General features: G+C 40.0%; 1 protein-coding gene across 6 annotated transcripts in view; it reads left to right on the top strand.

Annotated features, from left to right (window-relative positions):
- The window catches only part of GRIA4 (glutamate ionotropic receptor AMPA type subunit 4), a 215,848-nt gene that overhangs the window by 123,817 nt on the left and 76,763 nt on the right, over positions 1 to 15,268 (top strand). For all 6 annotated transcript variants that reach the window (XM_058019238.1, XM_058019234.1, XM_058019237.1 and 3 more), the window contains exon 4: positions 1,507 to 1,691. In XM_058019238.1, the coding sequence (XP_057875221.1) occupies positions 1,507 to 1,691 (185 nt within the window). The remainder of the gene's footprint in view (positions 1 to 1,506; positions 1,692 to 15,268) is intronic.

The following is a 15,268-nucleotide window of genomic DNA, read 5'->3' as shown; positions in this document are numbered from 1 at the left end:
AGCTAGTCCTGATTTGCAAGAAGATTAGTTTCTCATGTGTCAGAAAAAGTCACATTCTAATAACACTGTCATCTAGTTTTATTTGACAAATTCAGATTTCCACTGTGTTGTAGGTCGTCTCCTAATTAGTTGGTTAGCAACCACACACTCAAAAGTACTCTTTCTGAAATGTAACTAACTAAGATTCTTCTTGAAATCTCTGGGATATCTCATAGTTCTACAGGGAATCTGCCATGCAGTGGCATCTTTAAGAGCAATAAAATGACACCTGAGGGTCACTGCACTCAGGCATGGGACACTCTTGCTGAAGAGAGAAAGAGGCTCCCACTGGGTGACCACATCACTAAGGAAGATTTTTAAGAGGTGAAATCTTTAATTTAAAGCTAGTGGGGGAAATTCTGACAGCTCATGAGTTAAAAGCCACAATCCTCTTGTGGTTCTAGACAGGAGGAGCTTTTCTGAATTGTGTCATTTTTATGAACGTGTTATTGAGAAACATATCTGTCCTTCTGTTATTTTTGTCTTTTTTAAACATCTACTCTGGGTGTGTGGTGTACAATCTTCATTGCTTTAAAAAATTCCCTGCTTATTCTGGATGAGGAATAGAATAATACATGCTTCCTGCTTCATGGGTTGGTTGAGCAAGTCAAGATGAGGTTTGCAAGCTGTCCTGAGTCATGTCATAATCTCCCCTGCTGCCTCTCTACTGCTCATCCCCAGTGGAAAAAGAGCAGGAAGGAGGTGAAGGGCTGGTGGTCCAGGGCAGTCTGAGACTTCCCTGCAGGTTCAGGGGGAGACCTCTGACAGGACACTGCCTTTCCCATCTGTGAATGGCTTCAAGGACAACAGGGAGGCATCAAATACTGGTACAGATAAAGAGCAATAGTCCTGCCAGTAGTAACAGTTAATGCTTCTCTGGTGCCCTTCATTCAGTGACCTCTAATCTCTTTGCATACATTGATTCAAGCTGTATGGAAGCTCTGAAATAGTTCAATATAATTTCTATTTATACATCTATACTGGCATATAATTTATATGTATAATTAAATTAAACAAAGAATTCTCACTAGGAAGCATTAGAAGCTGCTTGGATTAAGTGGTGTTATTATAAAAAGAAACCCAAACCAAAGCATTTGAATGCTTTTGTGGTATGCAAATACTTCTGCTGAATGAGGAGGCTCAGATTTTTCCTTTGCTGTGTCCAGATACAGAAATTGTATAAAACTAATCTGAGAAGCTGAATGCTTGAGTGGAGGAGTTTGTGTGTATGAATCATATGAAGATTATCCATAATGCTCAGCATTCTGATCACCCCCAGCAATTGTAAATTTTGTTAATTGCATACTGTATGCTGATCATGACAAGTAGCATAGGTAGGATTCAAATATTCTCTTATTCCCTTCCCTGCAGGAGCATATGTTAAGAGACATAATATTGATTAAGGACAATTCCTGTTCAAAAAACGCAATGATTGTGTTACTAGTGTATTGTATCCTTCTCTTTTAGGTTATTCAATACTTCAAGCAATTATGGAAAAAGCAGGACAAAATAGCTGGCAAGTCAGTGCCATCTGTGTGGAGAATTTTAACGATGCCAGCTACAGGCGGCTTTTAGAAGATCTGGACCGAAGGCAAGAAAAGAAATTTGTAATAGACTGTGAAATAGAGAGGCTTCAGAATCTCTTAGAACAGGTAACACCTGCTTTTAATGTTGCTGTAAACACATTACTGAAACTCCAGATGAGATTGTGTTTTGTTTGTCAATGGAAATGAAATTGATTCTTTTAAGTTTTTTTGTTTGTTTGTTTGTTTTTTATTTCATCAGCCTATATTTGTATGCCCACTTGCCTGTTCTGCTCTCTTTTCATCTACAGTACTTGTCCTAGCAGCTGGCATGTCAGGGCAGGGAGCCTCTCCTTTCCCCCTCAGGACCTTGGTGGTGAAAGGTGCCAGCAGTCAGGGCAGCTGCACATTTGGTCCCACTTCCAGCACCTCCCTGCCTGATGCCTCCTGCATCAGGGTCAGAGGGCTGCTGGAACAACAGGGTGTTGTTGAATTGCCACTGTGTTCTTAGTCTGTACCTTCATGGGGGTAAAGCTCTGCTTTGTTTGAGGGGGGAAAAATGTCTATTTTAAATCCATTACTCTTTCTGCTTGCCAGATAGCAGAGGTTGTGTATGTCTAGCCATAAAAAGTTTTAAAATTATTGTTTCAGATATTTAAACTGATAGTTTTATCACCTTAGCAGGGTATTTAGGAACACAAAGAGCAGTGAATAAAAGTGCTGTTGAACTGGGAAGAGAGGTCAGGTTCTTCCATCAGTTATCCATGGAAACATGCTGCTGGGGAAAAAAATACTGGGTCAGACAGACTGGCTTCCACTGGGTAACATCTATACCAGTGTGCAGAGTGAATATCAAACCATGCTGCTCTGATGTGTCAAATCTCTCTCTATGCAGTGTTTATGTGTAAACTGTTTCTTAAATAATGGAAAAAACAAATGATGCTTTAAAAGAAAAATTTGCCAAATGACAAGAAAATCACGGTTAACTATCTGCATCTCTTTTGATCTCACATATTACATTGCTGTGGTGCAAGTTCACTGTTGCTGCTGCAGGAATTGCAGGGAATGAATGCCATCTGCTGGTGCTGGACTCTCTGCCACCACTGTCCTTCTCTTGGTTAATGTGTTAGAGAATTTTGAAGATTTTGTTGCAAAACCATTCATGATGCATCTGCCTCTGAAGTCACTGAAAAATGAAATGTCATTTTTCATACAGAAATTCATAAAATATCACTCAAAAATGCATGAAATAGTACTCAATGTTATATATACATCAATTTTACTTTCACTGGCAGGAGGTAAAGAGAGAAACTGAGAATTAATAGTGTGGCTGATATAACAGGAAATTTTTCTATGACTATTGCCAAGAAAAGAACAGAAAATGCTATATTTCTACAGATACTCATTTGGCCCTTATATCTTTCTTTATTCTGAATGCCATAATGTTTTAACATATACCTTCTACAGCTTTTAATGAAATCCTCCCCCAGGTCAGCCTACATTGTAGTAAAACAGAACAGCCATGTGAGGGTCTCCTAAATTACATTCAGAAAAACAATTTCTCCCTCACTTCTGCATGCACATGATGTTACCTGATTTCTTTTACATGGCATGCAAATGTGATATAGAAAAAGTATGTTCTGTTACCACAACTCTTGAAGTACACCCACCATCCTGTGTAGGTGTTCATAGTGACTATCCACTGAGTTGCAAAGGAAAATGAAGTCACTGAGTACATGTTTGGATCTCACTGATCTCACGTGTACATTTTATTTTCATCCAGGAGCTGCTACTTATTTTCCTTCTAAATCGGCAGCTACATAGTCAGTTCATACAGGTCTGGATTTTGCATGCCTGAAGTCGGTAGCTAATGCAAGCATGTTAAGAAATAAAAATGGGGTTTGTGGCCACAACAGGCTGAATCAGACATGGTGAGTTTGTCTCACACCTCCACAGGACAAGCCTTAAAGCTAATTGAGTTTTTTCATTAACTGCACAGGGAGAATTGAGGGTAGGAGTTAACAACTTACATGCAGCATACTTGTATCACTTTTAGGAAGTGATTTATCTGGCTACTGTCTAATTTTGGGTGGGATAAATTTTACCTAGGAAGTGAGCTTTTTTTTTACTTGTACTTATGTTATTTGCTCCTAAGTGTAAAATCTGTGCCCTAAATCCATGCTACTGAACTGAAAGAAGCTGGCTCGTGGGCTTAGAGATTTTTTGTTCACTCAGTAGTCACCGTCTATACATATCTACCATATACATATCTATATTTGCATGACCTAATTAAATTGGAAGTCATGTATATGCCTGGAGATTCTTTCCATCCTTCTAAAGTACCATCACTGTAAAAGCAGGAATGGCATTAGAGCCAGGCTAGAGAAAATGTGCATAAGAGTTGCAGCTTTACTCTCCCCTGTGAAGGTTCTGGTCTTCCTAGACAGGCTGACCTACAAATGAGCCTGGGATGCTGGGTTGGGCTTCCAATATGGCCCTCAAAGACCAAATGCTGCCTTGAGGATGGGCAGTCAGAAGCAGTCTCAGAAACAAAGCATTTAGTTTTCAAAAAATGGAAATGAAGAAATTAGCAAAAATAAATTAGCCCACTGTAGAAAATGCAAAATAACAGCCATTTTCAAATATCAGCCATCAACTTTTTCCCTTTGCCTGGGGGCTTTAATAACCTGTAGCAGACAGGTAAGGTGACTTCACAGCTTCACAGATGGACTAAAAGTTGGCGTGTTCTTCCCTGCATACACCGAGGAATTGATTAAGCTTCAGTGAGTCTAATTAACTCAACTTCTTTCCTGCCTAGTTCTCCTGTAATTGAGAGCCTAAGTTGTGACTATACTGTAATACTTTGCAATGTACAAGTAAATGTTCTGCAGAACATTTAGGAAAAGTAATTAAATCTCAGTAATGAGACCATAACTCAAAGTGCTTTGCCCTTAAATCTGCACTAATGAAGGGAGGGAAACTGGCTTGTGGGCTTGTGGGTTTCTTCTCAACTGACTGCCCATGTACATACACATTCACACTTCTCATGACTGTGTATCTCAAGCAGTGAAGACTGGAGGCTTTTCCACTGGCTGTGTTGTCAAAATGAGCTAATGTGCTCCTCCCCAGCCCATGCCTGCTGCCCACTTAGCTGACCTGATGCTTTCTGCTCGCTGCCATCTTCACCTGCCAGCAGACAAAAACAGCACCTTGCTGTTTCCTCACTTCTTGTACAACTTTATTGTCACCATTTCCTATTTCCTTTTGTCCCTATATTTCTTAGTTCCTTAGTCTTTCTCATATATTTTCTCCTCTCTGTGTGTGCCCCCACACACTCTGTATCTGGGACTTGTCTTCACAGAAGAGTTCTCTCCTGGAGCCCAGTGATGTGTCTGAATTCCAGAATTCCAGACTCCCTCCATGCACAACCCAGGATATGCTCTTTTTATCATGAGATCTTCCTTTTAGGTTTTATGTAGCTGTGATATTTTGGGCAGGGCCAAGTCTGTATTGCTTTTTGTGGTGAAATACAGAGAAATGGGGTTTGATTTTTAGATTTCCATTCTAGAAAGGGATAGTAGGGCTGCCATTACATTAAATCCAGAAGATGGATTCAGCTTGCACTCAAGGGTTTGTGTCTGAGTTGCTTGTATTGCTCCCTCTTGTCTTCATCTCAGCAAAGGTTTCACATTTTATCACTGAAGGATATTCTGAGACTGTGATGGGTTTCTTAATAAAGCTGTGCTGTCTTCTTTGGTCTTGTTCACCCACACAAGACTGACTTGGAGGTATTTGGGAATATTTTGCTTGGTTTTGGTGTTAGTGTCCATGGCTCAGCTTAAAGTCAGCTTTAAACATAACACTGAAGCAAGACATCCATTTCTGCACACATGAAAGAGTTGTTGCCTCTGTGATCAGTAAGAGAGATAGTGTCTTCAACCTGAGTCAGCAGATCTCCACCTACACTTGATCATCTGCTGTAACATAAGCCTACCAAGATAATTTTAGATCCTTTTCATCCTTTATTCTCAGGATGGTGAAAGAATACCTTATCTTCTTAACAGCTTAGAACAACCATAACCAGGAAGACCTTTTTGTTACCTGGATGTGAAACTCATCCTTTACACTCCTCTGGCAGATCTTACCATCCTGCATCCTGGGCTCTGAGAGACACCACACCAAGACTATTGCCAGAAGTGTTTTGTTTACTTGCCCCCTTTAAGTGATGCGCATGGTTTGCCTTTGCGAAGGGCAAGCAGGCCTGCAGACATGTTGTTGACCAGTGTAGTCCTGGTGTGTGGCTGGGGGTGGTGTGGGTCTAGTCCGGGGCTGTTCCCTCCCCGTGGCCTCTCAGGGCAGCCTTGGCAGGGCTGGTGCTTGGGGCAGACCCACAGTCTGTAGCACGAGGGAATTCAGTGCTTGACACGACCACTGCTGCTCACCTGCAGGAATAACCTCAGACTGGTGTGTTTCGTTGCTGAGCAGGAGCACCCACAGCAGTAAAATAAGATGGAAAGTAGGGAGCAGGGGGGTTGGAACTCAGTAATCTTTAAGGTCCCTTCCAATTCCAACCATTCTAGGATTCTGTGATCTTACAAAGATCTATTCCATGTCAGCTTTCCACATAGCTTTCAGAAAGTGTGTTTCCATTTTGGAGAAAGCACATCTGTACTTAATGGTTATAGAAAATTTCTTATGCTTAACAGAATGTGTTCTAGAACCTTGTAAGTGATGTCACTAAATCTGATTCCCAGTTAATTTACCTAGTCCTTTGTTTCATCTGTTCATACACAGCCATAAAAAAAAAAAAAAGTGCAACAAATTTTTAATTCAAAACATAAACCAGGATAGTCCTTTATTTGTGTTGCATAAGTGACAAGAAACAGAGGCAAAGCCCCATTTTCCTACGGACATGAAATTAAGGGTCTTTTTACCATTACCTTTACAGATTACTGGGTCAAGACAGAGAAATGGAGCTAAAACAAAGGCACAAAAAGATAAAATGGTATCTCCACAGTTTTATGTAACAGCTATAGCTTATATAGCAGAATGCATTTCTAGTGATTCATTTTCTGTCAAGGACTGTTGTGTCCTTGTTTACTGACATCCCTTTTTCCATGGCACTTTCAGCAGGTGGTCTTTTAAAAGCACAAAAATATTCTGTTTGAATGAAAGGATGAAGGTCAGTGAAAGGGATGGAAAATTCTTTGCTTCTGTGCCTCTTCTTTACAAGCAGTGTTTCTAAAATGAATTTAATACAAACAACTTTCTGCTTAAGATGAAATGAATGCTTGAAGCCCATTGTAAGATGATTTCCAGTTCCTTCCAACTAAACCACTAACACTGGCAGCAAGCTGTACAGCATCTGAGCAGCCCAGGCCAGAGGAGTCATTTGCCACATACAGCACAGCAAGAAACACACAACTGTTCATTGAGAATTTTCCTTCTTTTCTTAGCCCTTCTTTTCATTTTATTTTTCTTCCTGCCTTATAAAAAGAGTGTATCTGTTTGCATTTTTGCTCATTTGGTGAAAATCAGAAGTCAAGTCAGCCTAGGGCTGAAGGGTATTTCTACTAAAATTAGAAAATTATTACTTTAAACTTACATGTATTTACTGAATTTCTATCTGAAATGCCGAATCCAGGCTTCAAAATAAATATGCTAACAAAAGCAATGTGGGTTTATTTATTACTGAGAAAGCTCAAACAAAACTAATACCACACATCTATTTAAGCTGAGGTTAGGAAACCCCAATTCAGGCATCCCAGTCTAACAAAATCATTCTTTTTAATTTTTTTCCCACAGAATTTTATTTGTATTAATATTTATTTATCACTTAATTTGTACAAGTCAAATCTGAAACAATACAGAAACTAAATATAGCAGGTGGAAATGGTGTTCAGAAGTACTAAAACAAGCGATCTCCCTCTGGTTTTTATGTACTTTGTTTTTCTCTTAGTCTACCTCTTCCACAAGCACCATAAAAATTTTTTTTCCCAAATATGTACTTACTGAGCAAGAAAGAAAAGGCAATTGCCATGGCTAATCAAGGAATGGGTGGAAGGTGTCAGTACCCATGTGCTGACTGGTAGCTGTCAGACAGGAGCTGTAGTGTCAGACAGGTGCTTCCTGTCCTTTTGGTGGCTAAAATAGATGGGTCTCTGTTCTCCACCCAGCAGCCAGGATTAATAAGAACTGTACAGACTTAATGCCTTACATGTGTCTTAGAGATATTGTCTTCCTTTCAAATATAGCTGAAATTACCACATGTGTTAAAAAATATTTTACTTGGAAATTGATAAACAGACCCAGAGACAGCTCAGTGGCAGAAAAGTGATTTCCTTAGGAATGATGACAGAAAATATGTAGCTAAAACCACACATTTAAGGAAATGCCGTGGTGCTCTCTCCTATGTTGTATGTGCATTTAATTAGTTGAGATACTTTACCTTCAGTAAATACACATTGTAGATTTCTTCCATTATTTCTTTGTTTGCTGTTTTGCAAGCAATGCTGAAGTGTGATAAAACAATGCGGTCAGATTTGAAGACTATCACAGAAAATAATTTTTAAGATTTCAATGAAAACATATTTTATTTGTTCAACCACTGTATTTGTTCTTTTACTTCTTCAGAGACTAATAACCCTTATTACTGGAGAGGCAAACTGTCATTTGCTCAGCCACAGCTGATATCACAGCTATTTCTTATACTTTGTTCAGTAGTCAGAAATGTGTTCAGGTATACAATGCAGTCAGTTCTCCAAACAGATTTGATAGTTACACTGAAAAGTGTAAGCTAGGTGTCATTCAGGTCATGAGGAATAATGTTATTAACTGTAAATATTTTAGCCCTTTTCTTCTGCTCTTTCAATATTTTTTTCTTGTTGCTGTTAATCTATACCAAAAAGACATGTAAAACGATATAAGGAAGATTTCAAAAGTATGAAGTACTGAAATTGGAAGTTAACAGTTTGGTTCACCTGTCCTTTTTTCTGACAAAATTCTTGTTGTCATTCCATATTAAGCATTGCAGAGAAAATAAGATTCCAGAAGGAAAAAATAAAAAAAAAACTTGACTCTTAAATTGGTGGTATTTGTTTTCATACACATTTTGGAGCTGGTCTTGAAATTCAGACTGTGAAATACTGACATGAGCAGTTCTGTTTCACAAACTAAGAGAATAATTGGGATTGAAGGTCACCTCTGAAGATCACTCCTGGTGCCCAAGGGGGCAACCTTAGATCAGGTTACCCATTTGGCTTAATTTTGAATGCATCCAAGGATGGAGATCCCATAACACTCTTATTTCCTGTTTCACTACTTGACTACCTCATAGAAAAAAAATAAAATTCCTCATGTCTGGCTGGAATTTCTTGTGTTGAAACCCATGTCCCTTGCCTGTCATCCCATCGTTGTACACCTCAAGGGAGAGTCAGGGACTGTCTTCCCTACACCATCCCATTGGGTATTTATAAATAATTGCGAAGATCTGCCTGAGGTATTTGTTCTCCAGGCTGCTCCAGTCACAACTCTCTCAGCTTCTCCTCATATGACAGAAGCTTCAATACCTTTTGGTGTTTCTCTGGACTGTTCCAGTGTGTGCATGTCTCTTTTGTGCTGGAGGCCCAGCAGTGGGCACACCATTGCCGATGCGCCTCAGCAGGGCTGAGCCCAGGGGCAAGATCATTGCCATGATGACACTGCAGTTCAAGAGGCTGTTGGCGTTGTCTGCCATGAGGGTGCATGAGTGGCCCATGGGAAACTCAAACCAGAAGCCCAGGAGCCTTCTGGCAAGGCCTCTTCCTCTCCAGTGTGTACCCAGCCTGTCCTGCTGTGCTTCGTGAGTCAGGCTGAGAGTAAGGCCATGAAATAAGGCACAGACGTACACAGATGAGCTCCTTTGATTCACAGTACTCTTTTGACACACCTATAGACATCTCTTGGTGTAGAAATACCTTATAAGTGAGTGAACTGTGTGTCATCTTGTACTGAACCTTGCAAACCCGTAATGTGCTTGCATGAGAAACAGCCATAAGGGATATCGGGGTGATCGGATCAACCTCTGTGCTATATTGTGTGACTGCATCTAAAAAAGTCCTTCAATAAACAGAGGCCTCTCCAGCATTTTGTTTCCTCATTCTCTGCTACTGAGTAGTCTGCTTCTTCTTCCTTGTTTCTGATAGCCCTCTCAGATTTTTACCAGAAATTCAATTTAATTGTGTCTCCATAATTGTGTCTTCATGCAAAATTCAGCAAAGCAAGCTGAAAACACAAGCTAACTGTAATTGCATTTACCTACCTTTATGTTTACTTCTTTCTGAAAGAGAATATTGCTATTCCTCATTTCTGTTTTCTAGGGCTTTTCATATGCAGTAACGTGTCAGTGTTTGTTTCTATATTTATATAAACAGATATGTCCATAAACACATCCACATGATGGGGACTATATTCAGAAAAGACATGTTTTTCCTTTCTGCATGAATGGCAATGGATTTCCTTTCTTCTTCCATCTGTAGCAGCTCCGTCCTCTCCCACTGTCTCCATCTGACAAAGTTGAAACCTCAGCATTCTTTGTGTTCAGAGCCTTCCAGTGTCCACTGTGAACAGCATTTTCTTCTGATTTTTGCAAAGTGAATCAGTTTTGCTGTCAGAGATCATCAGTCTAGCTCCTGGTGTACCAAACAGGCTGATTCCAGACAGTTTTTTCCTTCATCCTGTTCTCCCCAGACCATAAGAATTAAATAGGATGTTTCCCAGTAGATGAGCACTTTTCTCAGCTCTGTCAGTGTTTTGTATCATCAAGATCAAGCCTCATTGCTCATCCAGGGCTTATTTGTCTTTAAACACAGAGGTGAAAACTGTTATGGAGCATCTGCCACAGATTTAATGCTTCAGTGTACACAGCTGAACTGATACATAATAGTAAAAAGAATTACCATTGCCCTGTGTAGTATTAAAATTTACACATGGATGTAAAATTGCCACAAAGTACTAGTATCATTAGTCTTGTAAAAACTGCAAGCCAATAAACTCTAATTAATAATAGCCAACAATTGTTATTAACAAGCAAAATAAGGAAGTAGCTGCCCAGTGTCTGGAATGCTGTTCACAGCTGTCTAACTAAATCAGTTGTTCAGCGTGTTGCTTGACACCACTGATTCCTCAGCCTTAGAGAGCCTTGAGATATGTTGCTGAGAAATATCATGTTATGTGTTTGCACTGGAAACCAAATCTCTCTGATAGGTAAAATGGAGCAGATTGTCACAGCAAGAATTAGTAATAGAAGTAGTAGTAGAATAATTAGTAGGACTAGTAATAGCAGCAGTAGTAATAGTAGTAGTAGTAGTAGTATTACGGTCAAAATGAAAGCAAATAAATGTATGTGTGGAGAAAAGTACAGAAGCCAAGATATTCCCCTCCTTCTCCATCTCCTCTCAATTTGTCTCAGGAGTGCTAAACTTGAAAAAGTAATGTTTGACTGCGGAATTTCTCTAAATTGATGGAGTTGTCAATTTGGCTGGTTTTAAAAACATTTTTTTTCTCGTCTTAGTTTCCAGTGTGTCTACTAACTGAAGATAGCACTTGTCACTTCTGCAATTAATTTAAGTTAATAATAAATTAAAACATGATACTTTGCAATAAATTGCAGCATAATACAGGAAGGCAAAAATTACCCAGACACATGAGTTACACAGAGTACTAGCTCCAACATTCCTGCTTCCCTGTTTTTCATGAGCATGGAGATGTGTTGGCACAAAGGATCACTACCACAACACAGATCAGTATTTATCAAGAGACAGCATGGCTTTTACATGTAGTTTAGTGGCATAATGTAGATTTCTTTATCTCTTGTTTGAAAAACAGCATGGACTGTCTGTATTTTTCCCCAACATCTATTAGATTTGCATTAATGAAATGCAGGTTTAGTTGTGCTCTCACAGAACCACAGGAGCAAATCATTAGCCAAAAAATTTGGCATGTGCACTGCACACAGTAGTATGGGCTAGTAGCAGCATTGTTGGACTTCATAGCACTTCAGGGATGTAGTAGCAGCTCTCTGCATATCTCTGTCCCAGAGGGAATGGAAGATTCATAAAGTGCCTTTTCTTCTTCATTCTTTATTCTCCATGCCTTTTTTTTTTCTTTCCCTAGAGGTCTATGGAGTTGCTTCTAAGCAACACTGACATGTCAATGCAAACTGATAGTTCTCCTTGAAGGAGCCAGCCGCCAGCACTGCCACCAGCAGTTTCCTCACCCTGCAGAGCCAGGAGGAGCTCTGCACAGGCTCCTCTCTGTGAAGCAGCTGGGATTTTGCACACAGTCCCACACTGCACAGTAATAAGAATGCATTTTGTTACTACAGCACACAGCTGATGAGGTTTGGACATGAGAAATATGTTATTTCAGTCACTGAAAGAGCAAATAGGCATTAGGAGACAAATGATGAATATGAATGATTTAAAGGATTTGTGATGTGACCTTCTTACACCCTTCATCTCTTTCCTCAATTCCTTTTTCCTTGCAAGTCTCTGCATCCTATTTAGGATAGGAGTAGGCACAACTTCAGCAGCAGAAGGAAGCAAATAGCTATGCGCAGGGCACTGGTTAATGACTTTTGAGCCACCTCTCCAGGTCTTCTTCCTCTGTAGCTTCCTGCACTGAGCAGGGCTTTCTGCTTTGCCAGCTGCTGATAAGCATGGGGTCTGTGTGGGAAGCATAGTTTTCTGCCCAGCCATGAGAGGGGCAGGCGTGCACAGCCCTGTTCCAGCTTAGCACCTGCCTTCACAAGAGAAACAGAGGCACATCTGCTTTGTTTTCTGCCTTTTTAGCATCCTCTCTAATGGCTGTCCACCTTTTCTTCAATAAGAATGCCCTTTTCTGGGCACTAGTTGTTAAAATTAGGCTTGTTTCTCAATTGCTGTTTTTATGGCTTTATGGAAGATTTATCGTAGGTTGAAATATTGTGTAAAATCCCACTTCAGTTGTGGTTTATATCATCACCATTTCTGCTGCAATATTTCAGGTCAGGTCTCAATCTTCTGCCTTTAACAAGTCTCCACTCTTTTTTTATTGCATTAGACAGCCTTCATTTTATTGCAGGTGTTCTTTTTCTTAAGGCAGTGTATTGTGACACAATACCAAAGAGGAAAACCTTTGTTAAAGTCCGATTGGTAATGCACAGCTGTCTCCCTTTGAAGAGATTTAACTGAAAATAAGTCCTTTTCACTCCAGCTGTACTGACCTCCATCTTCTGTAAATCATAACGAGGGACATTTCATGCTACAGAAGCTAAGCATTATTTTAAAATGAGTTATGTGCAATATCCATTTCACAGTAGTAGAGAACAGAAGATGACCTGGGGCCAGATTCTCTGTTCAGATGCTGATGCAAGTTTGCAAATGGTTTTATCAAAGTCAGTGACCTTGCCACACACAGGAAAAAAAAAAAAAAAGAAAATGATCAAAGCAGACACTGGTAGCCCTTCTTTCCAAGAGTGGAACAGTTTCTGTATTTCCTAGACCAGGCCATTGTTCAGCTAAATTGAAAGAACAGTATTGTATCATAAAGTCACAGAGTTGTGTCAAGAGCCCGTGTTGGATCTCACTGGCCCTGCTTTTATCAAACTTTAAAGTCAATGTAATTCTAGTTACTTTTGATTACCACTGGCATTCTGAAATCAGAATAAGGCATTTTCATAATTGTGTTATAGTAGATCAGCAACTAAAAATTCTCACAATGAACTGTTCTGTTTAGTTTCTTATATGTATATGCATTATATAATGTGATTAGATCCTAATGCTGATTAGGGTTTTTTTGAAGTTCACCTTTCTGCAGACACTTACATAAACAGTAAATATTTGGGGGGGAAAAATAACCAAACAAAATTGTGTTAGATTCTGAAATAAACTTGATAGCCTAATGGCCTTAATATCTCACTATTTTTTATTCTGTCCTGTTTCATTTACAGAAGTGAGATATTCACCAGTAGTGTGACTACATGGTAATATATGGAATGACTCTTGTCTTCCCTGTTAATAGCAATTTGGGAAGCAGACTATATTTTCTTACTCATTCTTCTTAACACTGATGATTATTTAATAATTTCTTCAATTTTACAAATAAAAGTATAAAAAAAGCTCCAATTCTAGTAACTAGTCACCTTGGTCATTGAACTAAAAACCTGAAAATCAATATGCAAAAGCCACTGCAGCATCCTGCTTACAGCTGCTCTCAGCCTTTCCCAAAGAAGCAAGGTTTACCCTTCCCAGCAGTTTCTTCCTAAAATCTCCCTGAGCAAACTGAGGTCACCCTAAACTCCCACTGTGACAAAAGCTAGGTGCACTATGTTTGTGTGGTGTTTAAGAAGCCAGAGTGGGAGTACAGAGTGAAACCAAATGTTTAGAATGTGTAGGTGAGGAAGTACTGCATAGCCCATAAGTATTATTGTCCATAATGTGTAAATACTTGCTGGATTGCTGGCACTGGGACAACTGTAAATCAGAGCATCCTGAAGCAGGGAAGAGCACAGTTACACGTGCAGAGGGTTCCTCCTGACCTACCATGACCCTGACCTACTGTATCTGCAGTTTCCTGGTGTTCCACTGCTTGTGTGACAGGCACAGCCCAGCTCCGATGCCTCAGCCCTGCTAGGTTTCACAGCTGGCCACAGTGTGAAAGCTGTGTGAAGCTCCCTGACAGAGCCACCAATGGTCCCTGTGGCAGCACTGCCCTCTCTTCCAGGACCTTGCTTTTGAAAGTAAGGAGTTCTGACTGCTCAGCCATGTGCTGCATGAATCTGTCACCTGCTTCACAGATGATCAGGGTCTCTCTAAGAAAGTGCAGCCCACAGGAACACAAAATATCTCAGCTGGAACATGCTTTTTTTTGCAGTCATTCTGGTTCCTGAGTTTCACATTAAGGTGATGGACTTGGACTCAAAATACATGAACTGGTTTTTATTTGGATGATGCTAAACAAGATGTGCCCTGAAGTGTAGTGTGAGTTCAGTCTGGTGACCAGGTTAGATGGAGTCCATTGTAAATCCCTGAAATTTATGCAAGGGATGCCAGCTCCTTAGCACCAACACTTGCTCACAATCTTATCCCACCAGCTGTCCTATTTGCTAATGTAGATGTTAGACAATGCCACTTTGCCTTCCCTCTGGGCTGTGATTGAACTTGGCCTGTTGGTCTGAATTGACACATGCACAAGGAAGCACCTGGGTTTTTTAAGTACCACCAGATTTAATGAACTTCTGTAGCAAAGGCTTTCTGGAACACTCTGTCATCTGACAAAATCTCAGGCCTGTTTTGGTTTCTGGGTAATATCTACTCTTACATTAATGGAATGTTGAGGTCTCATCTCAAAACTTTAGCAACTCTTAACCAGTTAAGGCACAGAGAAGGAAAGTGAGAGACTTCACATTCCAGACTGAATAGCCGTCAAGCTCCACTTGAGTTCATTGCCTCAATGTCCCTCAGGGCAGAAATGCAGGGAAGTAAAAGGGGGTGGTTCAGGTAGCAAGAATTCATATCTTGGTTTGTAGATCGTACTCTGCATCTTTGAGTATTTGAGAAAGAAAGGTGACAGCATGTCTAGTTTGGATATTCAAAACTATGACATGTTCACAGAAAACTATTTCACTAAACAGGCACTTTTTCCCAGGACTATAACCACTTCCCAGTTTTCAAAGTCTGTGTGATCAA

This window comes from Melospiza georgiana, chromosome 2 (genome assembly GCF_028018845.1).
Source record: "Melospiza georgiana isolate bMelGeo1 chromosome 2, bMelGeo1.pri, whole genome shotgun sequence".
Taxonomy (NCBI): Eukaryota; Metazoa; Chordata; class Aves; order Passeriformes; family Passerellidae; genus Melospiza; species Melospiza georgiana.
This window is presented reverse-complemented; position numbering and strand designations above follow the sequence as displayed.